General features: G+C 39.2%; 1 protein-coding gene across 5 annotated transcripts in view; it reads right to left on the bottom strand.

The window, feature by feature from the left end:
- Sox6 (SRY-box transcription factor 6) overlaps positions 1 to 27,367 on the bottom strand; it is a 379,078-nt gene that overhangs the window by 314,885 nt on the left and 36,826 nt on the right. For 4 of the 5 annotated variants that reach the window (XM_060366988.1, XM_060366991.1, XM_060366989.1 and 1 more), the window contains exons 1-2: positions 25,034 to 25,396; positions 8,491 to 8,731 (exon numbers count right to left, since the gene is read on the bottom strand). In XM_060366988.1, coding sequence (XP_060222971.1) covers positions 8,491 to 8,731; positions 25,034 to 25,110 — 318 coding nt within the window. In that variant the 5' untranslated portion in view covers positions 25,111 to 25,396. Of the gene's footprint in view, positions 1 to 8,490; positions 8,732 to 25,033; positions 25,397 to 27,367 lie in introns of those variants that run through there. The other variant, XM_060366990.1, reaches the window with a different exon arrangement.

The raw sequence follows: 27,367 nt of genomic DNA, 5'->3' as shown, positions 1-27,367 counted from the left end.
CTGATCCCTTCATGCCCAAGGGGAAGTCAACCATTGCAGAGCAGCTAGTGTTTCTGCTTCTGATAAAGATTTTGATGCTATGCCAGGTAAGAAGAAAAACTTTTTCCAGAAAGGTCTTTACAAAAACCTATGACGTCACTAATAGGACAAAGTAGGACAAGGCCACTCAGACTTCCATAGGCAACAAAGCTTTCCGACGTTCCAATAACCCTTTTCTTTTTATATAAAGAGCCTAGGTTTGAAAAACTCTTTTAGGGTACCCTGGAAGAAAAATAACAGACATAAAACAGATGGCACGATCCAGGCTTGAAAGTTACAGTAGAGAATCAGTGTGTGAAACACAGACAAGCCTTCTACTTCACTGCTACAGTAAGGTTTAGCAAATTCCACCCGATGAAAGTGTGGTTTCACTCTGTAGCATGACCTGCAACTAAGTTTGTGATTACATTTCCCAGATCATTTTTTTTTAAAGAGACAGTACCGATTGCTAATTTATAGAAAAAGAGAAGTCTTCCTAGATAATACTGTTTGGTGTCTTCTGGGCCACAGTTAGACAACTTCCCTTAATCAATGTCTATGTTTGATTTCAAAGTTGAATGAATTTCAAAAATTGGAAAATGAGAATAGTAATGTAGAGGTTTCAATGAGAATGGCTCCCTTAGGCTCATAGGTTTGAATGTTTTGCCCCAGTTTAACACCTCCTATAACAAAGCCACACCTCCAACAAGGCCTCAACTACTTCAAAAGGGCCATGCCTCCTAATCCTTCCAAACCTGGAGACTATGCATTCAAATATATGAGCCTATGGGGGCCATTCATATTCAAACCACCAGAATGGACACTGAGATTTCCAAAGCATATACTGTCCTCAGTTCTCTCTCCCCTCTCTCTCCCCCTCCTATTTTTCTCTCTCTCTCTCCTCTCTCTCTCTCTCTATCTATCTATCTATCTCTCTGTCTCTCTCTCTGCCTAGTAAACTCTCAGCCTCTCAGCTACTGCTCCAGCACCATGTCTGCAGGCCTGCTGCCATGCTTCCTGCCATTGATGGTCCATGGACCCACCCTTTGAAACTCCCACGAAACTCTTTCTTCTATAAGCTGCCGTGGTCATAGTGATTTGTCACAGCAGAAGAAAAGTAACTAAGATAAAAAGTAACTAACCTTCTCAAGAAACCTAAATCTTACCCGTTTCTGACTTTTTTTTTTTTTTCTTTTCGGCCCAAGGGTCTCAAATGCTGATCAGATATCACACAGTAGATAGATCAACCTGGCCTTGGGAATGACTGATTATATAATAGTCAGACCAGGTGAACCACACTTTCTGAATTATAGTCCCAATAAAAGTGTTGAAATTAAATTCATCTGGGTGGTGCCTAGTACCTCAAATTACTAAATCTCTTTCTCTCACACATACACACAAAAAAACCTTGGAAACAATTCAGCATTCTTAAATCTTTCAAAAAGAAGCAAGATGAGAAATCTTCTAAAAGTCTGTCATAACATGAAGTGTGGCTGAAGATTAAATCCCCAGTGAGAATTCCTGGACTATGCTATCACACAATGACAACAGGCCTGTTCCCAGAAATGGTACAAAGTCCACACCAGAAATTTTATGACTCCAAGCAAACTACAGAAAACACTCCAGCGCTGACTAGCAACTTCCCTTGGCTGAAGCAAGAGAGGCAGAGAGGAACAACAGCTTGCAAGCCAGGAAGCATTGTTCTCGGTTATTAAGTTGTATAAGATGGCTATTATTACTTCTTTCAATTATAACAAAGAACAATCTATGCATCCTTTACTGATGTGGATCTTACTTTAAAACTTTTCTAAAGAGTAAAACTCTAAATCTAGCTCTGTTCTGTATTTTTGAGTTCTTCATAGATTGATCGGGTGTCACAGAAGATGTGCATCGATCCTATGGCTGCAGGTGATCAGTACAGAGGAACTGTACGCCTAAACCGCAGTCTCCATATGAGCAAAGGAAGCTATTCCATCTGCACATCTAAAATAAAGGAGTTCAGACATTTGGGGTTGAGGTGCAAAGTGGTTCTTTCTACTTAATTAGATGAGTAGTTCAAACTCAGACATACATAATAACATTTTTGCCTAAAATGAATATCAATATGATTATGACTTTAAGTGCACAAGGGTCATATGTACATGATTCCTACTTTAAATCTTACCTCCACATTGTGCTTTTTTTTTTTTTTTTTTTTTTTCATGAAAGACCATTGTGTACTGGAGATGTGGCTCAATAGTCAAAGCACCTCTTAGCAAGCAGAATTTGAATTCCCAGGACTCACATCAAAGCCAGACAGGTAAGGTGGCCACTTTGTCACCACAGAAGTCCTGAGTCAGAGACTAGGGAAACTGGCAAGCCCTGAGTTCAGCAAGGGATCCTGTCTCAGTAAATAAATTGGAAAGTAATTGAGGAGACAAACAATGTCAGCTCTGGCCCCCGTAAACACACATACACATGTGCATGCCCAAACATATAGCTGCACCTATTAATCCCACACACATGCATGAACACATGCACTCTACACATAAATACAGAAAGAGAGTGATAGACCACTGGTGTCTCACCCACATTTTCATGGTCTACCACAGAGGTCATCATGGTTCGATCAGGAATATGTCTACTAGTCCCTTGCTCCTGGTTCTTGGTCTCACTTATTTTGTTCAGTTTTGACTCAGCTCCTAACTTCATGTTCTCAAAGGGTAACCCCCCAAAATGGTCACCCTCCCAGCCTCACTGAAGTTGCACCTGCACGGTAGGCAATGTGGTCTATTAGAAAGCTAAATAAAGCATTATTACTCTCTTGCTTAAAGTTTCCCAATGGCTTCCTCTTGTGTTTGAAACAAAGTTCAAACACTTCATTAGAGTCCTTGAGACTCTACAATATCTATCTGTCTGCCTCCTTGATTTCACTCCACATCATTCTCCCCTTTCTAGCCACTCTGCAGTGTTCTGATGTTCAAATACACTAATCAAAAGATGTTTGTACTAACTGCTAAAGACAATACCCACTTTGGCTACAGGACATTAAGAAATCACAAATTGACGAGAAAACTCTCTCTCTAATGGCTACCTTTATAGTGCCAGTAGGTACTGTTCAGGCTACTGGGGCAGAAAAGACATTTCCCAGCACTGGACCCTGCATGATACAACATCAACCTGCTAGGAAAGATGTTTCCACTGGTGCAGTAGTGGCTTGACAGTTCTGATAGTAACTAACTTCTCTCTGATTGGACCTGAGACTTGTTCCATAAGAGGAATTTCACGCCTAGTACTGTAATCTGGTCAAAAGTCCATGACTTAAAAGACGATGGGCCCTAGTGGTGAATCCTCTGAGATTGTTTCACTAAGTGGTTGGTTGTCAAACCGCCCTCCTAATATTTACGTTTATACCCATACAATTGTGCTTCTCCCAGCCTTGGCCAGAAGAGCTTCTTTTTACAGTTAATACAGAGACCCAGAACTGGTCAAAAGGCTGAGTTTTGGTACATCTATATTAACCTCTCCATATCCAAGGTTCAGGGAACATCATGGAAGAGTGGAAATAAAGAATGTAAGAGCCAGATGATGGGGAGGAGAGTTGTGGAGTGCTGCCTTTTGGACATTACAGAGCTGGTGTACACAACAACTCACATCAGTGCTGGTTACTACATGAGACCTGAACACAATAAATCCAGTGGACATTTCAGCATGGATGAGGAGCGGCTGCTCAGACTCCATCTCTACAAAAGGACCTACTGACAGTTGGTAACTGATGATTTAATCTTCTTTGGGAACGTGCCTCCTGGTAAGTGGCCTGTCCCCCAACGGATGGCCCCATATCCTTTAGCACTAATTGGACTCAAGGAACTATTAATATAATTTATTAACAATAAATTTTCAAAGAGGACATAAACTCAGGAAGGAACTGGGTTGGTGGTTGTCAGGGGGAATTAGAGAGAGGTGGTGGGCAGGAAGTGGACAGATAAGAATATATTCTATATATGTATAAAATTTATAAAAAATAAAAACAAATTTTGAATCCAAAAATGTAAAATAATAATAATAATAAATTTTAAAGACTTTTATACTTGTTACACACTTGCAAGGTGTTCACCCCAAGTTTCTATACATTTGACTTGTTCTGTATTTCAGCTGGAAGTTCTCCTCTTCAGAAAGGTTTTCCAAGCTGGGTACGGTGACTCATGCCTATAATCCCAGCACTCAGGGAAGCAGAGGCAAGCATATCTCTGGGAGTTTGAGACTGGCTTGGTCTACAAAGTGAATCCAGGACAGCCAGGGCTATACAAAGAAACCCTGTCTTAAAAAACAAACAAAGAAAACAGAAATGTCTTTCTTCTGTTCAGTCATTCTCCTGTACCGAATTTTCCTCGTTTGAACTGTCTTACTCTGAGACTTCATGCTGTGTAAATTCCACTAGAACAAAAATCTGATATTATCACAGGTAGTCTTTGTACCTGGAACTGAGTTGTCATTTCAACCTTCCATAGCCAATGATAATAGTGTTATACCTTTTTAAATTATATTTCAAAGCAGAGAAAGAGAGAGATTGTACTAGAAGGAAAACATAGGATGGAACTCATCCATTTAATATAAGTAGTTACATATAATCATCACAATACACCCTGCCACCAAAAATATGTAATCTGCAGAGAAGCTTACTAATAATAAATAGGTCACATGCCCTTTCTACATTTTAAACTTCTGTGGAAAATAACTACACATAAGAACAAATACAGGTCATTGCAAACTATCACAGATGTAGTCCTTTACACTGATATCAGAAAGAATGATGCCATGTACATTTTATTATGTAGGTGTGTTCTTGACTGATGGCACAATGTCAGTGACAGAAAAAAAAATGTCACTGGATGGTATCAATGTTCCTAGGCCAAAAAGGTATTGGTACCCTGAAACCAAGACAAAAACAAAAGGCTGTACACAGAAGCAGAGAGCAGTATTTGTGTGTGTGTACAAACTATTCAACTATCGAAATATGTCACCGATTGATATAAGACACTAAATTTAAAATCAGATATTCTATAACTGTTGTTCAAAATGTGTCAGTTTTTTTTTATATTGCATTGGTCTGTGAATTCCCTTCCATAAAATTTTGATCCTCCTTCTGTGCTTAGATTACTACACATTGTTTTTCTTGTTGGAAACTGTGAGGCATATTATTTTGTTGAGCTTCCATTTCAAAAAAAAATCAGAATTTTAACATGTAACTGTTTTTCTAGTCAGGTCATGGAGATTATCAGAATTTCTTTGCCTTTTCTACCTTTGCTTGGAGAAAGCCACTTCTCAGTCTTTATACTTTCTAATGAAACCTTTCTGAACTCAGTAGACAAAATGCTGCCGAGGAGATGAGGACCATTGTGGAAACTAAATTACAGAAACTGAAAAGGTCCTGACAAATGTGGATTGTAGCACTTTGTAGACTCATTCTTAGCTTTCATTTCTCCACACTATTTTATGAGATTCATAAGTGGGAAAACTACAAACAAAACGTGCAAGCAGCATCCATTGAAGAAAACTGAAAATTTCAGGCAATGCTCTTTGGATTTCATAGTTAATGAAACAATTAAAATTTTATATCAGTCACAGTCTTCCTACTCCAACACACACACACTCATACACACATTCCCATGCACACACACACAAACTCACACAGGCATACTAATACATGTACACACAGACACATTTGCAGGTCTGGCAGGAATCTAAAATTCGTTCAGCTGAATGACTGGTGACCTGATCTGTGGCCTAGCTCAGCTGAGGTCTGTTCCAGTCGCCATGTTGTTGAGTCTATCTGGTGAGACAGGAACACAAAGAGAGTTCCTACATGCAGCTGCTCTCTCCCGTTTGTTACATCCTTTTATTGTACCATATAAGTGCACAGCTGGGAGATGCTATAGAGTGGGAGTTAAACAAATATTTTGGCTTTCCAGCATTCAGAGAACACAAAAGCTCCAGCAGAAAGCAGAGTAAAAGTTTGGAAACATTTCTATGAGAATGGTCTCCTTCACACTAGTCTATAACATGTTTGCAACCTTAAGCTATTTTATACTACCATAAATCATATGTAAGACAAATTATTACATATATGTTAGTATTTATTTTTGACAAATTATGCATAAGAAAAATTGCAGACTAACTCAGCAAAGCAACTTAGCACTTCCAAAACTGAATTGTTTCTTAGAAAGTAAGGCAAGTGCCCTCAGAAGGAATAGAGCTTGAAGTGTATTATTGTCCCTGCCCCTACCACTACAGTTTCCATTCCAGTTACTTTTATTTGGTCAGGTCTGCACAAGGCATTAAAGCAAAACTATCTTGAACCAATCCCTTTCTGTGCCCCTCTTTGTCTACACTAATCCAAGCCACTGTAATCTTTCATCTAGATTTCTGAAGTAGAAGTCCCAGTGGCTTCCGTCTTTTCACTCTTGCTGCCCGCCCATCCATTCACTGTGCCACAGTTGGAATTATCTGTGAGAAACGTTCTTCAACCCTTCAAAGGCTGTTCCCACTGCACTCAGATCAAATCTCATTCCACAATGCCATCTCCAAGGCTTGTATGATATGGCCCCTATCTGTTTTCCAACCACATCTGATGTATCTTCATTCATTATCCTCTGACCACAAAGAGCACCTTTCATTTCCTTAAATTAAGTTATGGTTTTATCACTCAGACACTCCACACACATTGCTCTCTCTACAGATTTACTCTTTGCCCACTCTGACTACTTTCTGCCATCGTTAGCTTGGAGAGGGCATCCTAACCATCTATTCAGTTAGAGTTGCCTCATTGTGCTTTCAGACGACATTCAGATCTTCTGCATAGCACATGTCATAACTTTAACTATATATGTATTTGTATGTCTACACCCTGCCCAAGAATACAAAGAAGGCACTATCATAGCTGCTTCACCATAATACAGCTGTAGTTAGTAGAATACCTAACATTTAGAAGGTGCTCAATAAATATTCATACAAATAAAGACTAAGCAGAGTCTCATTATCCTACTGATGAGCAAAGAGCAGAGACTGGATATCTATCTCAGCCATGCCACCTTGGAGACATGGAATTAATAAGTTTAATCAGAAAATTTATTTCGTCCTTGCCTCACTATATATTTGCCTTCTCCCTTCCTTCTCCTGGAAGACAAATCTCCAGCCCAGAAAACTGTACATTGTTGATTCCCCATGTATAAAAGAACAAAATGATACCATTTTCAAGAAAACCTGGATATATCATGTTAAGTGAAATAAGTCAAATGTACAAAAATGAGATCCCAGTGTGTGGAATTTAAGTTTAGCATGGGGGTAAAGTAGAACACTGACCTAAAAGGACTATTAGGAACTTACAGTAGGAGAAGGAGAGGAAGAAGGTGCTTAAAAATGGTAGTAGGGCAAGAAACTATAATAAAAATCAAAATGTCATAATGAAATTTGTTAATCTGTATAATCAAGATGTGCTAACAAATAAATCAGTCAATGAATCATGCAGTAAAACTAAAATTATTCAAGACATGCTTCTTTCATCTCTTGAATTCTCTTCCCCATCTATACTGCTCCAAAGCACAGCCTGTGCCTACAAAAATCATTTGAAAAGAAAAAAAAGCTTTCTCCCTTCACAGGGGAGAAATTTTGTTGTGCATTTTGTTGACAAAGGTATTTTAAATGATATCTTGTTTTCTGTTACAGGATTAAAACTCTCATTGTCAGCTTAAGATATTTTTTCATTAACTTAATTTTTCGTTATGTAAAATATAAGAAATATATGCCAGGGTTAAGACATTTTAAGGTTCTGGTTTCTTCTAGATAAAAAAAAATGAGGATTTTTGTTTTGGACTAGATAATGTCACTCCTGATGTTTCTGTTTTGATGTTCAGAAGATAGAATTTTCCATGAGAAAGCTGCCTGCTCTCCTGCATCATTTGATATGTCATTTCTGCTTTTAGAGAAAACCCATGCAGTCTGATTGGATGGTCCCCAGGAGCCTTTGAAATTACTATATAGGTACATGGGGAAAGTCTTTATTATAAATCAAACTTGTCGTTAAAAATGGTAGATACAGACATTTCCTTTTCAAAGATGTAGTCACACTATGATCAGATTTGCTCAACTTAATTTCTCAATATTGATATGCTTCATTCGAGTGCCTATTTTGTGACATTACTAAGTTCATCACATTAAGTTGGAATGGAAAGAATCAGGTCACCAACTTCCTCTTGTTTAAACAGTAAACCAATATTCTTCTGTCAGGGGCACCTAATGATGGACATAGCCCAGATCAGAAGCTGCTATAAAGTTTCCCAGTTACTGGAATAATAGCAACTGAACGCCTCATGCTTGTTTTGTGGCCTGTCCAGGAATACGCTGAGGCCATGTATTTTAGCTTTCCTTAAAACATCCACTAATAATGAAGATGTAGACACAGTTGGCCACAGTCACCAGACTTTCAGTGCTCACCATTCTTTGCTGAGATGACAGAACGCTGTCCCAGTCAGCATCTTGTTGAATGGTACTGACAAGCGTCGGGAGCTCCTCAGAGTGAGGTTTGTTGTGCATTATGGGGTGCAGAGGCAGATGGGAAGCCGCATGTTGATCACTGCCCTCTTCCTTTTCCCTTGAGGTCAAATCCTGGGTCATTGTTTCCTCTCCATCAGCTGTACAGGCAAATGGAGAGGTGGCTTGCTTGGAAGACATTCTTCTGCAGAAGAAGGGAAACACCATGGATTAAACAGAACTCTCAACAACAAAATTAGAAGCTATTGTATTTGACTAATTTGAGCAAAACAATTAAAAATAAAATAAAAATCCTTGAAATTGAGGAATATTGAGAGATATAGACAGTCTAAACTACAAAGGACTGCTGACTTATCTGCTCTTTGTGTACCCCCTCTTCGCTTTCTCCTCACTAACCCCGTTTCCCACTAACTGCTGCATGTTTTCTCTCCCACAGTCTCCACATATGATTCTTATAAGTTTTCTTGATGTACAATATACATATTTGTATGACCTTCCTCCCAGCTTTCCCAACTAAATTGTGTGTTTCTGGGGAATATTTAGGTTGGTAGTTAGCAATGAAAAGAACTAGTGAATGAACTGACTGATGAGCCAGTTTGAAGAATGACTTCAGAGCAAAAATATCTAACTTTCTCCCATAGCTCTGAAGGTTTAATAAACCTATTAAAAAATACTAACTGATTAAATAATTTGTTCTTGATATGCCAAACAAATGGTCATGACTTCAATGTCTTAAACATTGATTATGGATGCCAGACCTCACACCAATGGCCTATCTGAAGCTTTTCTGGAGACCTCCAAGATACATTAAGTATTGCTTCTTGGCTTGCAAGTGACATGTTGACTGAATAGCTTCTAGTGTTCGATAAATCTCATGGCAACTTTGTGGAATTTGAATTGAATTTCTGAAGTAATTACACCTCTATTTCTTGTCAGAAAGTACATACATGATTTTACTTTGAAAGCACTTACTATGAAAAATAAAATGCTTACTGTGGGTACTAAAAATTAAAAAAAAAGTATCATTTGTTGAAGTCTCCACAAAGAAACAGTCAAAAGACTGTGTAGTGAGGTCTTCATCTTGCACTTCATATGAATGATTTCAGAAATAGTGATGTTATACAAAATTTCAAACCTTTGAGAACATCACTTAGAAAGATGAACTTTTTAGGAATTTGGCTGGTAACCAAATCATTAAAAGTTGACAAACTGATGGAAGAAACCAGTTTTTCCCTAAAACTTCATGTTGATTTTTATTTATTATATTTCCTTTGAAACTGCTGTGTAATGAAGAGAATACAATTGCCACCTTAATTACTCTTTAACATTAATTGATTTCATACCATTTTTAAATGCACAAATCAGTTAACATAGGGAACCACATGAGCATTTTTCAAATTAGCAAATCATTAACTTGCCTGTGCTGTTTCTACAGACAAATAAATACTGATTAAAGGGTCTAGAAATCTGAGATTAACAGTTAAATTTACAAATCTGTCACATGCTTTCATGAATATTGCAGTGAAGGAAATATCAAGTGCAAGGAAAAATAATTAAGTTAATTCCAATTTAAACAGTAGTTTTTATGTAGCAGCCCATGTTTCACATAGGATTTAACAGCTAATGCTAAATTTCTCACAATTAATGAGGGGGCTCAGAGTTAGTATCCTACAGTGAAAAACATTAATAGAAGATCAGCTAAACTAATTATGCACAGTTCTAAATAAAAGTATTACAGGCTTTTGAAGTGCTTTGAAACATATTAAAATGCTGATACCTACTTATAATAATCATTGTACAAATACTAAAACTTTCATCTATTTAGATGACTAGAAAATAAAACAGGCAAACTGTGCAAATGAATAGCTCTGTTTCTCCTAAAAATAGAGAAACCAAATATTCTAACAAGCACTGTTTCAAAGACTCAGACACATTCTTGAGGGACTTCTCTTGGTGCTTAAAAAAAAATGGGCAAACACATGCACACATGGAAAATCATAACCAAAGCGTGAGTCTCAGTATTGAAAGTCACTACAAAACCTACTGCATTAGCCCCAGAAGTGCTACAGCAAAACCAGGCAATTGTAATTGTCCTGCAAGTTACCAAGGAGTGGTCACAGACAGCAAGAGTGTTCGCATTGTTCAGATAATGGGCAGTTAGCTCTAATGTAATCACACACATTAAAAATGAGTGAATGAGTTGACTGCCACCTTTTAGAAACAGTTAAATACAAGTAAAAAAATGTCATAATCCAAAACTCAGAGTGACTTTGGTTCTCCCAACATACAACCTCTCATTACAAAGTGATCTGGTGCCTTCCAATAGCAGTATCTGTGATTATTGCTTTAGTATAAATTAATCATGACACAAAATCCAAAATGCAAACAGTCTCTTAAGAATCATTTTGACAACAGACTATACCAGCTAACAATAGTGTACAATCCTCATTAAACAACCCTGCAGCTGTAAAAATAGACTCAATCTGTCCAAAGCTATGAGTTGAGTTTAAAGGCTGGTTAGTGAGTGTTTTTCTTAAGGAAGGCTGGGTCCTCAGTCTTAATCAGCCAATAAATTATTTCCTGCAATTACATTAAATAGAAAATTATCTTCAAATGGGGAGTGTTAATTGAAAATCAAAATTCAGAGGGAAGTTTAGAAATTACACACTGAATACAATTAGTGGGGAAAGGCTTCACCTCTCCTTCATCAGCAGTCTTCTGGTGAGCCCTCCAGTGACCTGTCAGATGCCTATTTACAGTGGCACACAAGCTGTCTTTTATTTTAAACCCACAAATACAAATGTGTATCAAGGTTGCAAATACCAGATCAGCTGCCACTGTATTAAAGCCGACTGTTCATCCTCCACTCACACCACAACTGGGGCAGAAGGAGTAGGGGAGGTAGAAGAACCAGGGAAGGCACACCTGGCTCCCCAGCCATCCCTCGGTAAGGAGGTCAGCATGCTGTGTTCCAAGAACACTCTTCAGATCATACTTTACTTCTTTCTCTGAGGTTGTTTTATTAGCATTCTTAATGATGTTGTCCACAGAGGAAAAGAAGACTCCTGTTCTCTCAGCAAGACATTTCTTGTTGATAAAATTGTTGGGTTGTTTCAGTTTGTTCTCAACAGTGGCTCTGTTGTTGTGTTACACTATTCCAGGACAGTGGTTCTCAACCTTCCTAATGCAGCAAACCTTTAATACAGTTCTTTATGTTATGGTAACCCCAACCATAAAATTACTTCACTGCTACTTCTAACTGTAATTTTGCTACTGTTATGGATCATAGTGTAAATGTGGGATGTTTGATAATGCAACCCCAAAAGGATGTGACCCACAAGTTGAGAACCACTGTTCTGGGTGATGGTTTTATTGGTTTTTTTTTTTAATTAGGAAAACACACACAACTTATTTTTAATGCATGGTTTTTTAATTGCTATATTTGTGTATGTGTGTGTGTATTTGTACATGTAGACAACAACTTGCAAGAGTGGGTTCTCTGCTTTCACTGTATAGGTCCTAGAGATTGTACTCAGGCTATCAGGCTTAGCTACAAGTGCCTTTATCTGCTGAGCCATCTTGCTGTTACATAGTTATTAAATAAGTCATAGACTTACTACTGAATCTGGTTTACTAATTTTTACAATAAATTGTTATACAATCTTTCAATTTAACTGATTACAATCTCATTCATTTTTTTCCATAGTATTATCCTTTTTTGTTTGTTTTTTCTGTAGGGGTGTGGGGCTTGGTCAGAAGACAACTTTCAGAAGTGGGTTCTCTCCCTGTACCATGGGTTCTGGGAATTTTATTCATGTTAAGTTTGTGCATCCAGCACTCGTAGGTAGCCTCACCTTGGTACTCTTCCTAATTCTAGCGTTCCTCTTTAACACATTTTCCTAGAGCAACTAAAGCGTACTCTAGAAAGCCAGGCACTTGACTTTAGTGATACCCCTACTCCTACCACTCTACCAAGTCACCTGCTTTAGGAATCCGTGAATCAAATGCACCTTGTTAATTAAGATTGTTCAGCTTTGTGTGGAATTCTCGCACTTATTCTGAATGTGCCGATAGATAATACCGTCCATTACAAAAATGCTGCCACCCACTCCAACCTCTGTACATTAGACAGCGCCTTACCTAGCTATGTCCCACATAACTAATGAGCAGTAAAAAATTTAAATCTTTGTGAAAACGGTCAATTTCTACGTGACTTTACTTTGTTTTATTTTTGCTCTATTATAACTTAAAAATCATTCAAATGAATTGTTTTTTAATTTGTATTAAAAAAATCTTCCTAGTTAAAGCCCCTGAAAACAGGGGTTTATAATGGAAGTGCTGACACAACCCTACTAAAGCAGCGCAAATGTTGCCGCTATAATACACAAAATCAAGTTCTATTATTCTCAACTCTCCTCGCTCATGGGATTTTTCTTTGCTGTGCTCCCAGCCAAACTGCTGAAGCATGAAAAATTTAAATGCAATCAAATGTGCCCAATTCTACTTTACTAGAACAAGTGTCTACAGTGGTACAATCTTAAAAGGAAATGCAACAGATTTGTTTGGTGTTTTTTTTAACTGTTTATTTATAATACAGTGCATTGGAGATCAAATAAAAGAGGAAATTACACTCACATGGTACCAGTGTATTGACTACACAGAGCACATTATAATCAGAGAGGAAAACTACATTGTCAACTTATCACACTGGTTAAACAAGATGGTTTTCTGGGGCATAGCTATTATCAAGGAAAACCTCCAAAAAGAATTGTATGTCTTTGGAACATGTAAAACTCAGCTCCCATTATATATTCCCTGCACTTGAACTGCCTCTGCCTAACAAATCAAGTGAATCTCCTGGACACTGGACCATTGGGAAAACCTTCTAACTTAAGATTTGGGGTTTTGAGACTGATGGAGATAATGCTTCCACATTTAATAATGTTCTGCAGGATGCCAGCAGGAATTTCTCTATCCCTACAAGGTGACAAACACTCCACCTTAAGCCCTAGTGTAAGATTAACTTAGATGGTAAATGTACTTTCTGTTCTTGAACAAGGTGAGGTGGTCCAGGCTTTGTAAAAGAATGAGGATGTTGTGCGTCCACGTGCTAAGTCCTCTGCTTCAGGAAAGTATGCTATGCAGGACCTTTCCAATATGATGGTGCAGAACTATTTTCTAACATTTCATTATTTTTTGGTTATTATCAAATAACATTCACTTTTAGGTATAAATACACTTATTCAAAAGAATTTTGTACATAAACATACATGTATGTGACAACAATGGGTAAAAAGAGGCTATGACCATGATCATTCAGGCCTTTACAGCCATTGAAGCAGGACATTCTCCCCAAGCATGGTTGGATACCATAAAAAGCTAAAATGATACGCTCAGGATGCGAGGCTAAACACTGCACTCAGGGTCAGCCGCTTTGGACCCAGAGAAGAGCATGTCTGATTGCATGCGGGTTGATGCCCCAGGTCCCGCCTCTGAGAAAAAGGCATCGGACGGGTCTGATGCTCTTTGGGTGGATGACACCTAAATGAACATCTGTACAAAGTCCCAATTTATTTCTAATATCAGAGATCAGACCTCTACTCTTGCCTGATGCGTCTAAAACAAAAAGGGGGAACTGTAGAGAGCTGCGGAATGCTATGCCTTAAAGATGGAGCTGGTTTCTGCCTTCCACCTTCCCGATGGTGAGTGCTCTCTGTCACGAACAACTCCACATTTGGCTAAGGCCGAGGATCTGGCTTGCTTCCATGTATGTGGACCTATCTGCATTGCCCACGTGGCACGCCTGGGTTGGCTACCCAGAGGCTATTTAAGCTGTGGGCTGGCTTTCCCCGGGGTCCGAGGATTGTTCAATGTTCCTGAATAAACTGCATTGAAAAAAATAAATAAATAAATTGTGTATACATAAAAAAAAAAAGAGGCTATGAATTTGAAAGAGCAAGGAGGGGTATATGAGAAGGTTTAGAGAGAGGAAAGGGGGAGGAAATGATGTAATTATACTATAATCTCAAAAATAAAAGGAGTAATAAAAACTAAAAATGAAAAAAAAAGACATGCTGTTTCTCATATAAAGCAGCATTTTAATAGTTCGTTTGCTTTTAAGAAAAATTTTAATGTTCAGTCCAAAGCTCATCTCTGGGCAATTCATGTAGATTCATCTCGGTTAGATAATTCATTCTTACTTGAACACTACACTTGATCTGATTCTACAGTGCCTCTCATTGTAAGGAGCATGAGTAACAGATACGCTCAGCTGCCAAAATGCACAATGCCCAGGAACCCTCACAAAGGATTCCAGTCCACCCAGTCCAGGGCAAAGAATGACTTCCAAATCTTTTTTCCTGTGCCTGTAATTCCCACGTTCAGGGATTTGAGAGGGTTGCAAGGAAGAGCCTAACTCTAGACTTTACAGTGAAGAAAGTCCTGGGGAGCTGGAGAGATGGCCGATTCGGTGACAAACACTTGTTGCTCTTGCTGAGGATTTGCATTCAATTCCCACCACTTTTATGGTAGCTAACAACCCTCTGTAACTTTAGTTTCAGGGAATCAAGTGTCCCTGTCTGACATGTGAGGTCACCAGGAACCTGTGTGGTACACAGCTGCACATGCAGGCAGAACATCCATACACATAAAATAAATAGATCTTTTAGAAAATATATTAAAAATAATACGAAAAGAAGACACTCCTTGTAGACCTTCCCTGGCAGAGGCCACAGTTGCTACTGGGTGTCTGTGTTTTTGAAGCCACAATCCTGGGTCCTCTCCACTCTGCCCCCAAAAGCCTGTGGGCTTTTACCAGTTTCTCCTCCATGTCCATGTTTAATATGCAACTGAGAGAATGGAAGAGGAATGCTATCAGGACTACTAGAAAACTTACAAGCCTATCTTCTTTCTAGCATTTCAGGCCCTCTTTCAGAGTTGGTTTGTTTGGTTTTTTTTTTTTTTTTTTTGGATTAACATATTTTTTATTAATTACACTTTATTCACTTTTTATCCCCCCATAAGCCCCTCCCTCCTCCCCTCCTAATCCCACCCTCCTACCCCCTTCTTCACACACGCCCCTCCCCAAGTCCACTGATAGGGGAGGACCTCCTTCCTTCTGATCTTAGTCTATCAGATCTCATCAGGAGTGGCTGCATTGTCATCTTCTGTGGCCTGGTAAGACTGATCTCCCCTCAGGAGGAGGTGATCAAAGAGCAGGCCAATCAGATTATGTCAGAGGCAGTCCCTCTTCCCAGTACTATGTAACCCACTTGGACACTAAACTGCCATGGGCTACCTCTGTGCAGGGGTTCTAGGTTATCTCCTTGCATGGTACTTGGTTGGAGCATGAGTCTTTGGGAAGACTCCTGTGTTCAAATTTCTGGTTCTGTTGCTTTCCTTGTGGAGTTCCTGTCCTCTCCAAATCTTACTATTTCCCACTTCTTACATAAGATTCCATGCACACTGCCCAACAGTTGGCCATAAGTCTCAGCAAGCTAGAAACCCCCCACGGAGGGCCTCTGAAAGGCTCTTTCAGAGTTTTATAGAGCCTCTAAGAGGTGATACCTGTTAGAAAATTTACTGTTCTGAGCAAACTGTCAAGTTAACAGAGATGAGGCCAATGAAATACATTTGACGTGTGACTAAGAAGGGGCTTAAATTAATGGGTCCTGACTTTCCTAAGGCCTCTAATTTTCCATACCAATGTACCAAAATTGTCACCAAAGGCCCTGTGAGGTTCTTACAGAACAGGAACTACCTGGAACAGATTCCTCTCAAGTCATCAAAGTTTGTGTCTCTGGAGTCTATATTTAGCTGACAATGTTGCTGTCACTTTATATAGCTTAAGACTGTTCTTTGGACTAGAGCTCATATGTCTTGGAATGCTTTGACTCATGAATTGTTTCTCCTGATAATGTTACATCACGTAACCACCTCTGTGTAATTGGTCGGTATCTGTTGGAAGGCACAGGCAACCCGCCCAACGGCTGGCCTCTGACTGACTGCCTATGGAAAACCTAAAATTATCACATCTGTCCCTGTGGATCCAGTTTCTTCCTAAGATCAAAACAACTTGCTATCATGGAACCACCACACTTTTTGCTTGATAGAAATGATACTGAATTTTCTCACAGAAGATGTTGGGAATTTTGCTTCAGAAAGCCACTACCAGAGAATATAAATAAAATCAGTGGCTTGACAGATCAAACCCGAACAATGGCTACTATAAATACACACCCTAACTCAGAGGGTTTTAATCAAGCTCAGCCACTGTGCAGCTCAACTCAAAGACCTCCTCATGGCTTTCGTGACAGAAGGCTGTCTAAAATAAGAGCGTAATGAATTTATACCCATATGTTCACTTAGAATATCCTCTGCACATGGGATGAAAACCGTAATTTTTCAATGAGCATCCCCACCAGCTGACACTGATCCACTGATAGAGGTGTCCGGTTCTGGGACATCTCGTCTGCTTCTCAATAAAAATCATAGACCAGAGCTACATCTTCTCAGACAGAAAGTACAGGCAGCTATCCCTGGACATTTTTTTATTCTTCCTTATTGTCACTCTTAGATTAATATTTTCAGAAGAGAGAGAGAGAGATGAAAACTTGATACTATTGAAGTTGTTTCCAACATGAAATCTCAAGCATGGCTATGCTGGATGAAATTATGTGAAAAGGCTGATTTTCTAGGTTCCCTTCAGTTATATAAAGCTATGAGGCAATTCTCTCTGGTAAGGAAATATCAGATGCATTTCAGATTCCTCTCAAAGAAGGATGGATAAGTGGTGATGGAGGGGAGAAAGAAGGGGGGGTGTGAAAGAAAGGAGAGTGGTGGTGGGAGGAGCAGAGGAAAGGGAGAGGAAAAATAAGCATGGCTTTGCAGTTCATTTTCAGTTTGTCTATTTAATGAAAACCTCATTGCACAGCCCTGAAAACTGTCTCCAGCCGGAAAAGCATTTCTGATTTAGCAAAGGTTACACAAGCATCAAAGCAGTTAAATATAGGTGCCAAACGCATTGCCAGGAGCTCTCAGTACTGTGAGTTAGTGTTACCTGACAGCTTAGTGAATATAAAATTACTTGTTTCTCCAATTGAAGACAATCAAATTGTCACCTTCCATTGTAATAATGCACAACTAGTGATCAGCAAAGTGCAAACATAATTACCACAAAGAAAACAAAAAATCAAATCTAAATCTCTCTACAGAGTAAACACACCTATCTGGCTTCCTCCAAAAGGAGTGTATTTTAATCCTGAGTGTGCGACGCAAGCTCTCTGTTATTAACTGTAAGGTTTATTAGTCTTACATCAAATAAAAGTGGAAAACAAGAAAGACCAATTTATGGAGAAGGAACCCAAATACAGATGGGAGCCCCACTGCCTTGCCAGGGTAGTGCAAAGCCCTATAGGCAGTGACAGCGCGGTGGCAAATCCCGTTACACTCAGCAGTGATTCCATAGCAAAACAAGCTCACCGCTAGAGACTTCCTTCTAGCCTAGAAGTCTAGGCTAACTTTCCCTTAAAAGGGAAAGAAAATGTATGTTTTATTTTTGTCTTCTGAATTTTGAAGTTGGAAATTTATCTTCCAAAAATTAATTACTCTTATCCAATTTTTGAAAAAAAAATAGCTGTGAATAGGATACATTTCTACAATTGTTTTGAGACCTTCAAGCATCTGGAATTCTTGCCTGAATCTGGTGACCAAACTGACTCACTCTTCCAGGGAATTTGTTAACTTGTAAAACCAAACTGGTTTGGTTTCAAAGCTCTGAAAACTTGACTATTTTCCCCAACACTGAAGATGCCATGGTCGGGATAAAACTATTATCACTACTATCCCAACACATCAAAAGGAAACCTGCCACGTAAAAGCTCTCTTGGGAAAGTAAAGCTCTTTTATATATAACTCAAAATATAAAATGCAAAGATTCACATAATTCTCTCCAAAATGTTTTCTTAAAGGCTCATACTTTATAGGATGTTTCTAAAAAGTATTACTTATAATCATTCACCCCACAGGGTGCTACTTGATCAGGGAAACAGACAGCCCTGCACCAGGGGAACAAACTGGGCATCATCCACAGCTCAGATTCCCTGAGCTTGGATCTGAGGACACAAATCTGAAGCTGGCACTCTAGTGTCTCACTCCCTGTCAGGACACTTCCTTGAAACCAGTCTAAATTACACATTTAGTTGTTTTTACACTCGGATTTCTCCATTCTGTGTCATCAGGGAAGAAAAAGGAAGACACAGGTGCTCACACAGGCTGATCCATGTGCAGTTGGGACCTAGGAGAGGAGAACTAGAAAGAAGTTGGATCTCTGGGGCAAGCTTGACTGTGATCTGTAATAAATTTCCCATCAGCCTGTGAAATGTTTGGATGAGAAAAATAAGACTGTTTTAGGAAAGCATCATTTTCCTCAATCTTACAATTTTCAAGTAATATAGCTTTTTTTTTTCTCCTAAGAGAACCTACATGTGACCTTACATAGTGAAAAATCTCCTACCTGGGGATATATAATCAGGAGTTCTGAACTTTGCTGAAGGCTAATTTAAGCTATTCCTGAAATTATACTCCCACGTGATATTTCTTACAAAACAGAGATGATAGAGAATGTCAAGAAGAAAAGGCATGCCTTGTCAAAGAAATACTTCCAGGGCTTTAGTAGATACTGTCATAGGCTTCTGTTAAGTGAAAGAAAAGAGGCATCGTTCAAAGATTTGTACCCTGTTTGACACACAGACAGGCTTACACCTGTCCATCCATTGCTGGATCCTAGTGCCTGGCACCATGCACCACCCCTTACGGATGTTCAGTAGTTCTAGGAAGAAAGACAGAAGAAGACTCAGAGAGTGGGCAATGAGCAGATAGATGATCCTTTTTCATTTAGGTGACCAGATTTTTTCATTTAGCTATCCCCTAGAGACACACAGTGAAATCCAAACTCCTGACCCAGGCATTCTAGACCCTAGACCCAAACACACCCAGGCTTTCTAAGCCTGCCTTCTCTGGCCTACCCCCTCACTTTCTGCTCTTCATGCATTGCACAGCACTTCCATGCCGAGGCTGCCACTCCCATCTTTCTTCTGGCCTATATTCTTGGTCAAGCATCTCCCTGCCTTATTTCTAAACCCATGATTATTTTTGTCTCATTACAACAGTGATCTTTCTTCCTTCCCTGAAAGGCCCCAAACAACCACAAGCTATTAATATTAAGATACACTTTGCAATGCTATAGCAACAAAACTTAAAACTAGATTCATCAGAATTTTCCCCAGCCGGTTTCCTTCTTTCCTCAAATCCAGAAGAGCACAATTCTCAGAAGCACTGTGGCCCCTCATTGCTGGCCTGCCTCAGATGTGTCAAACCTTCCTGGTGATGTCTCTCAGGCCCTCCTTGTTCACCATACTTATAATCTCAGGATAGGTGATTATTTTTCTGTACATCAGGCTCAAACTCCAGCAGCCTACATTAAACCAGCTTATCTCTTTCTGTTGCTTCCTCTTTCAAATGAATTGCTGCCATTCTGTCTGCCTCCACTGTCTTAATCAAAACACATCAGTAGCTATCCCCTGGAGACACACAGTGAAATCCAAACTCCTGACCCAGGCATTCTAGACCCTAGACCCAAACCTACCCAAGCTTTCTGAGCCTGCCTTCTCTGGCCTATCCCCTCACTTTCTGCTCTTCATGCATTGGTACTCTCAAGTTTGGCTCATTTCTGCTGCCTTTGTTTTATCTGGCACCATCATTATCCACACTTGAGACCACCTGGGACCATCCCAGGGATTGCGGTCCTAACTCTCAGGAATTCATTCTTGCAACCTTTATTCAATATTTGATGCATATGCCCTATTCAACCTTTGTTTAAAAATGAGAGTGATAGCACATAAATAGTTGCATACATTATCCAAACAAGACTATAGAGTTTCCAAGAAAGAACAAAATTCCATGTGTCTCTACATCCCGTGGTGCCAACCCAGTACAGTATTCAGTATAAAGAAAAAATCAGTAAATATTACCCAGTTGTTTAAATGCTACTAAATGAATGAGGAGAATCAGCTAGGGTGTTAACTAACTGGAAAAATAGTAGCCATGATAGAAGATTTTAAATGAAATTTTAAACCTCAATTCTCAATTAAATTTCTCCTCTTTTCTACATGCTCTGGCCCATTAAATTCATTTTAAATTTTAAACATAACTGCAATTAAAAAGCCAAACCAATCATTAAATGATGTTTCCAGCAACATTAGAAAGACGATCAAATGGGGTAGTAAATGGATAAATGATGGCTAGACGTATGGACACTAAAGAAATCACAGTTTCCCCTGGAACTTAGCAGGCCCCTGCCCTGTGCTACTTCATACATGTGAGCTCATGCTCTTAGCTAGGTGGTGTCATATCCTATTTAGTGTTAAAGAAACCAAAAAAACAAAACTTCTTATTAAAATAACAAACCATAAGGCCAAGTGAGATGGCACATGCCTGTAATCCTAGCACTCAGGAGGCAGAGACAGGAGGACAGCTTCAGGTTCAAGGCTTTCTCAGTCTACATAAGTAACTCTGAGGCCAGCCAGGACCACATAGTATAATCCCTATCTCATAAGACAAAGAAAAAATAAAACAACACTCACCCAAAGGCCCTATCAAGCAAACAGAGGACAGAATGTGACAACTGATAGTCTACATCCTAGGCAGATTCCACTAGGGTTAAAAATTTTTAAAACATAAATTATTAGCAATTTCCAATTATTGTATGAATGCTTCTTTATTAATCCCAGATAGATTTTATTATGAATTCTCTCTCTCTCTCTCTCTCTCTCTCTCTCTCTCTCTGTGTGTGTGTGTGTGTGCATGTGTGTATTCTGATTGTTAGCACTTCAAAAACTAAGAAAAGATAATTTCTAATCCTAGAGTTGGACATATTTTATTACTATTATATAGTAACTGAGAGTAGGGAGAGAGATAAAGACAGGCAGAGATAGATGAAGAAAGGAGAAGGAAGAGCCAGGGAAAGAGAAAGAGAGAAAAAGAAGGAGTGGCGTGATGGTTTGGATGAGGATGGCCCACAGGCTCGTCTATCTGAATGTTTGGAAGCAGCTGATGGGACTGTCGAGAAGGATGGGAAGTGCCGCCGCGTCACTGGGGTGGGCTTAAGCCAGTCAACTCTCTCTGCCTCCTGACTCTTTCCTCAACATGTAATATCTTAGCTACTGCTCCGGCACCAGTGCCTGCTGCCTGTTGCCATCCGCCCTACTCTAACCCTCTGGAACTCTGATCCCCCAAATTAAAAGCTTACTTTAAAAGTTGCTTTAGTCATAGTGTTTTGTCATGCAATAGAAAAGTAAATATGACAAGTAGAAAGAAAAGGAGGGGGAAAGGGAAAAGGAAGAGGCGAAGAAAAAAAGAGAAGGTTGTTGAACAGACCATCCTGACTCTCATTCCAGCTACTTTATATCATAATCAGTTGAGCAAGTAACTAGAGCATCTACTGCAGGAGGCTGGGGGTACGCTGCAGTTTCTAAGAACTGCTTCTTAATCTAAATCATGCTTTTCTAGCTTGTGTTTTCTGAACAGCACTGATAATCCACAAATGAGTACGTCCTCAAACAATCAATGGTAAAATACAACGGTACAACTGCTCATTCACTTCCGGGCCTAGAGGAGGATGAGATCCAATTTCTACTCATCAGCTCTGACCACAGAAGCCACCTTGGACCCAGGTCAAATCTGGAACCAATTCAGAAGGTGTGATTCCTACTGCTACACGAGCTACAAAAGCAGGTGTCAGGACAGCCCTGCGGGAAAAGGAGACAGGTGTGCCAGCAATATTCATTTAGACATAACTGTCTCAGCTGATTCCAGGGAAGGCACAGGAACTCAAACAGCCTCCTAAAACCTGACTGTGTATGAATATATATACCCTGACTTCTAGGGAAAGAGGAAGAAAAGCTTCAGACACAGGGACATGAATTTTTTTTTTAAACTGTCACTGTCTGTGGAAGCTAAAGAAAGGTTTTCACCAGCAACAGTGATTTCTACATTTTTAATATGCACAAGATAGTCTGCTTTTACAGATAACTAAAGTGCTACTATCTTGTTTTCCCCTGCATACCTCGGCAACTCTCTACTTTCCTTATAGCTATTTGCTGTAAATTTCTCAGTTGCATTTGCTAGTAACATATTATCATAAACAGCTCCAGGAGAACATGAGAATCCAATTGTCTCCATGAATCACTGCACAGAATTGTTTTGCTTATCATTATGAAAGTCAAATGTGGCTGCCCACAGCCTTGCATATTAAGAGACTCTTTACTGAGCATCTAACTGCATCTACAGAGCTAAGGACCTCTGGCTTTCCCCAGATCTAGTGTTTACTATAAGAAAGAACCAGATCTTATTCATAGTCATAGGCTCTGACCATGGAAGCAAGCTTTGCAACTTCCCAAAACTGACTGAGATGACTTTTAGAATTGTCATATTCATTTGTATCTATGGTGCCTAAAACTGGAAAAAATCCTTACTTGTCTTAACAGAACCTGCTGCCAGATATGAAACTGTGGTATGGTGGGAAGGTTTTTAATAGAGATTTAAATCTCAGACCTCTTATTTCACAGACTTGTAGATTTTAGAAGTCCCTTTACTCTCTGAGCTTCCATATCCACATTTGCGCAAGTAGGGTCAGCTCACGTACCTTTAAGAATTGATGTGAAGATTAAACTAATGACTGTGAAAGTATCTAGCATTTAGTAGAAATGGAAAGAATGCTATATTACTTCAAATAAAACTTAGAGGGAAAATGTTTTGGTCCAAACAAAACCAATAAAAATCTTTAAAGAAAGAAATTCTGAATTTTTAGAAATTATTTAAAGTTCCACTCAATGACAGTTTACTAGACTCAGTCTGTGACCCAATGATAAGTGGACCAGTACATTTTTATACATACAGATGCACACATACCAGCTCTACAGAGAGCTACACATAAAACACTCTTTACACTGAAAAGGTCAGATCCTACTGACCACACTACTGAGAGCTGTTTTCCAAGGACAGAGCAGCATCCAGGACTAGGGCTGTCCGTTAGCGCCTCCTACTTCATCTCTTTACTTGATTTTCAAATAATAGCAACAACAAAAAGCACTCCGAGAATTTAAATACAGTAACCTATTCATTTTGAATTGATTTTTTTAAACAAAAGCAACTTTATTGTGAACAGTACTATATTAACTTGATAGTGCATAGAAAGTCTAAGCTACCATTGTTCCCTGAAATGCATGAGTGCCTCTCAGAGCACACACCAATGCCTGTGCAGCAATGATACCTGTCCCCACATGAGAAGCTGCAAAATGATTGTTTTATGACCGTTCCTCTGTTCCTAAATCAGGTCCACACATAGCAGCTTCGTGGGCTGACTGAAGACATGACATTTATCCTCTTACCACCATTTACTTTAAAGAATCAACCTGGCCTCTTTAGAGTTTTAGTGACTTCATCATTACATAGATATTCTTCACTGAGACTCAGTCAAAACACCACTCACTGCAGTTTGGAATGTCTATTCGCATTATTTGAAGCTGAATCTACCAATGGGGTGAACTTGCCTGAGGAACAAGCTCATAAACACTGTTTCTAGAGCAGCTGGATGAAAAAAGAAACAAATATTTTGAACTTTGCCAAGCACTACAGGGAACAAACTGAGGGTGTGTGTTAGTGAGGAAAAGAAATGTAAAAGAAACAAATGACAGAATAAAGGGGGTTGAAGTGAAAGGAATTAATGAAGCACTATTGTAATACATTTCTCAGAAGTCAATTTAATTGGCTCTAGTTTCATATAAAAATACCTTTATTTAATATAGTCATGATATTCAACACTGAAAACCTCATAGGATAGCAGTCTTTCTTAGTTAGAAATGCTTATGAGCCCTGATCATTTTACATTGTTTAGTTAAAACACACCAGCAATTACCCGGTGGCTTGCTTGTCAATTGTGACTCTGCAGTGTTTATTACAATGAAATATTTTCATGAGAAAAGGTATCTTTTACCACAGTACATAAGGTCCCTTGTCAGATGCGTTATGCCTTAGAAAACAGCAAGAAGTGGGAGACGGATTGATCTTGCTGAAAGAGTTCATGCATGAAGTCTGTGATTCTTTCTTCATAAAAATATACTAGGACCTTATACTACACAGGGAAAAAGTGAATGTTTAAAAAATCTAATAAATATTACCAAAAAAAGGGGGTGTGTATTAAGCCCCCAGGAAAATCAATCTTTTTTTTTAATCCATTACAATTCCCTAGGAAGATTACAAATGCCATACAAAAATGCCTTTCAAGTTATTAGTTCGCTACCGTGACATCAGTGGCGGCTTCTCACACACCGTCATCCCACCCAATCAGGTAGGCTTTGAAGTTTAGAAAATTAGAAGGTAAAGTAACACAGTTAAGACCTGTGACATCTAAAAGGCACAAATCACTCACACGAAGTGGCTGTTCTTCCACTCTTCAATTCGGCTTTCTCTTGCCCCATCAGCCAGAACTTCAGAACTTGAGGGCATAGCCCCTTTGACACCTTCCCAAATCACAAAAACCACTAACTGCCAACCAAAAGAAAAAAAAAAACAAAACAAAACAAAACAAAAAAAATTTATCAAAAAAGAAAAAAAAAGCTAATTAATCTCTCTTGAGTCCCAGGCTACCAACTGTAGCCATGGCTTTAAACATCTAATCTGCTTATAGAAAACAGTGTCAATTTTGTTCAACAATTAAAAGAGTTAAAAGCATAAAAGTCGATGGAAGCCGTGAGGACTACTGGCCTGTGGGGAGATACAGTACCCACATGCCTTCTGCCACTGCTGCTACAGTTAAGCAAACTTTACAAGCTAGTCAAGCCATCCTGCAATAGAGCCTATTTGCTGAGCAACAGTGGAGCTTTGTGGTCGGCCTCACAGTTGACAGTAAGTTATGAGCCCTTTGTGAGCACAGGGGAAGGAAAACAGAGATCGGAATTTGGCAGGAAAATATAATACAGAATTCTCCTGTCTATGGAACCTGAATTTTTGTGAAAACAATCAAGCATTGTTGAAAGAAAGAAAAGCAACTTTGACAGATGAAATATAGAGGGGCCCCTTTTAGGAAAACAGTAAACAAAGCGCCATTCAGGCCAGGTCCATTCTGTCATTTATAAAGATAGCTCCTTCTGTGTGTGAGAGTTTACAGCAAAGAGTTCAGATTCAACAAATCAAGTGTAAAATCGCCCACAGTCCCCACTAGAAAAGGCTGCTAGGAAAAGACAGGAATGCCAAAGAGAAAAATATCACAGTTTTTTCTGTGTGGTAGAGACGACACAATGAGTAGATGGGGTGAAAGGGGCTCTAAGAGAAGTCTGAGAGACAAGCCAAAAATCTAACAATTGTTAATTATTAAAGGGCTAATTTTGTCAGGGACAGGAAAAGAGAAGGACACTGGAGATCACTCAATAGAAATATGAAAGGAAGAAGCCATTCTTCATCATTGTTGGAGAACTATGTCTCTCTTTCTCTAGGCTGGACCTCATGAGGTCATCATTGGCACGAAAGCTTCAAAACCTTGGGCTTGGTTCTACTCTAGTTTGGCCATCTGGAATGCCAGCACACAGTGCAGTACTTTCTCCAAAGTATCTTAATTCCTCTTTCCAAAAATAGGCACCCTGGCCAGCTTTAGTCACCCAAACTGGAAAATGTACAGCAGAGAATGAAATGAAAAGCATTTTTGTTTCCTTGCCCTCCTCAACCAGAACTGAGATTTTTAGGGTGGGGGTTTCAGGAAAAGGAGCTCAAAACACTGAAGTTCTGACTACAAAGCCTGTTTCTGCTCAGCACACGGTCGCCAATTGTCTGGCAAGTATTACCAATTTGAGTTTGGGACATCTAAAAGACTCTTAGACACACATGTCTTTGCAGCCAACACAGTCATTGTTAAGGTTTTAAGGAATGTTTTTAAAGAGCAGAAGCCAATAAAGTCACAGAATCAAATGACACAGAACTTGCACATCATTTGGAAAACATGTATAAAACTACTTGACTTTTGCTACACCCACCCAGCTGAAGTGACAGCCTCTGCTGTGTGCTAATCTGGAATCAAACCAAGCCACACCTAAGCAAATAATGCTTAGGAGATGCAAAATAATACAGATTCCTTTATTTAGACTACCCAAACAGTTTATTTCACCAACGAAATCCCATAATAACTAACTACATTTTAAACATTCCTTTTAAAACAAAGCCCACAAAATGCTCAAGTGTGCCCATAGGTCAAGAATAATAAAAGCAAGCATGCATATGGATTCAATGCTGCAGATTTATTCAGCACTGGTTAATGGTTTCTATAGAGATTGATGTCAATCTCTCTGGCCTTTCTTGTGTCAACAGTAAGTTACAACAAGAAAGATCGTGGCTTTTGCCTTTGATTAGAAGAGGTGTCTTTCTCTGGTTGGCTGAAGGTCAGCACACTGCAGTATGCGCTCACTTATTACAGCCCCCAAGCAGAGTGTATACAGAAAAATCTGATTTACTCCCCAAAATGGTCAGAGCCAGAGCGAACAAAAGATGTCTCTGACCACATTAGCCTGTTTTCTTCTAAAAGAAATGTTGTCCTGATAAACCACTGAACACAGCACAGAGCTAATAAGCCCTGGGTGGGGTACCAGCCTCTCTGCCATTTTCTTTCCATCCATCACTTTCAAATTCTACGATATCAGGTGAATTGATGTACTGTTTTATTGTAAGAAGCATATGCTAAAGGAAAATTCCATTTTATTGTGAATGTGCTGATGGC

The sequence above is a fragment of the Meriones unguiculatus genome, chromosome 14 (genome assembly GCF_030254825.1).
Source record: "Meriones unguiculatus strain TT.TT164.6M chromosome 14, Bangor_MerUng_6.1, whole genome shotgun sequence".
Lineage (NCBI taxonomy): Eukaryota > Metazoa > Chordata > Mammalia > Rodentia > Muridae > Meriones > Meriones unguiculatus.
This window is presented reverse-complemented; position numbering and strand designations above follow the sequence as displayed.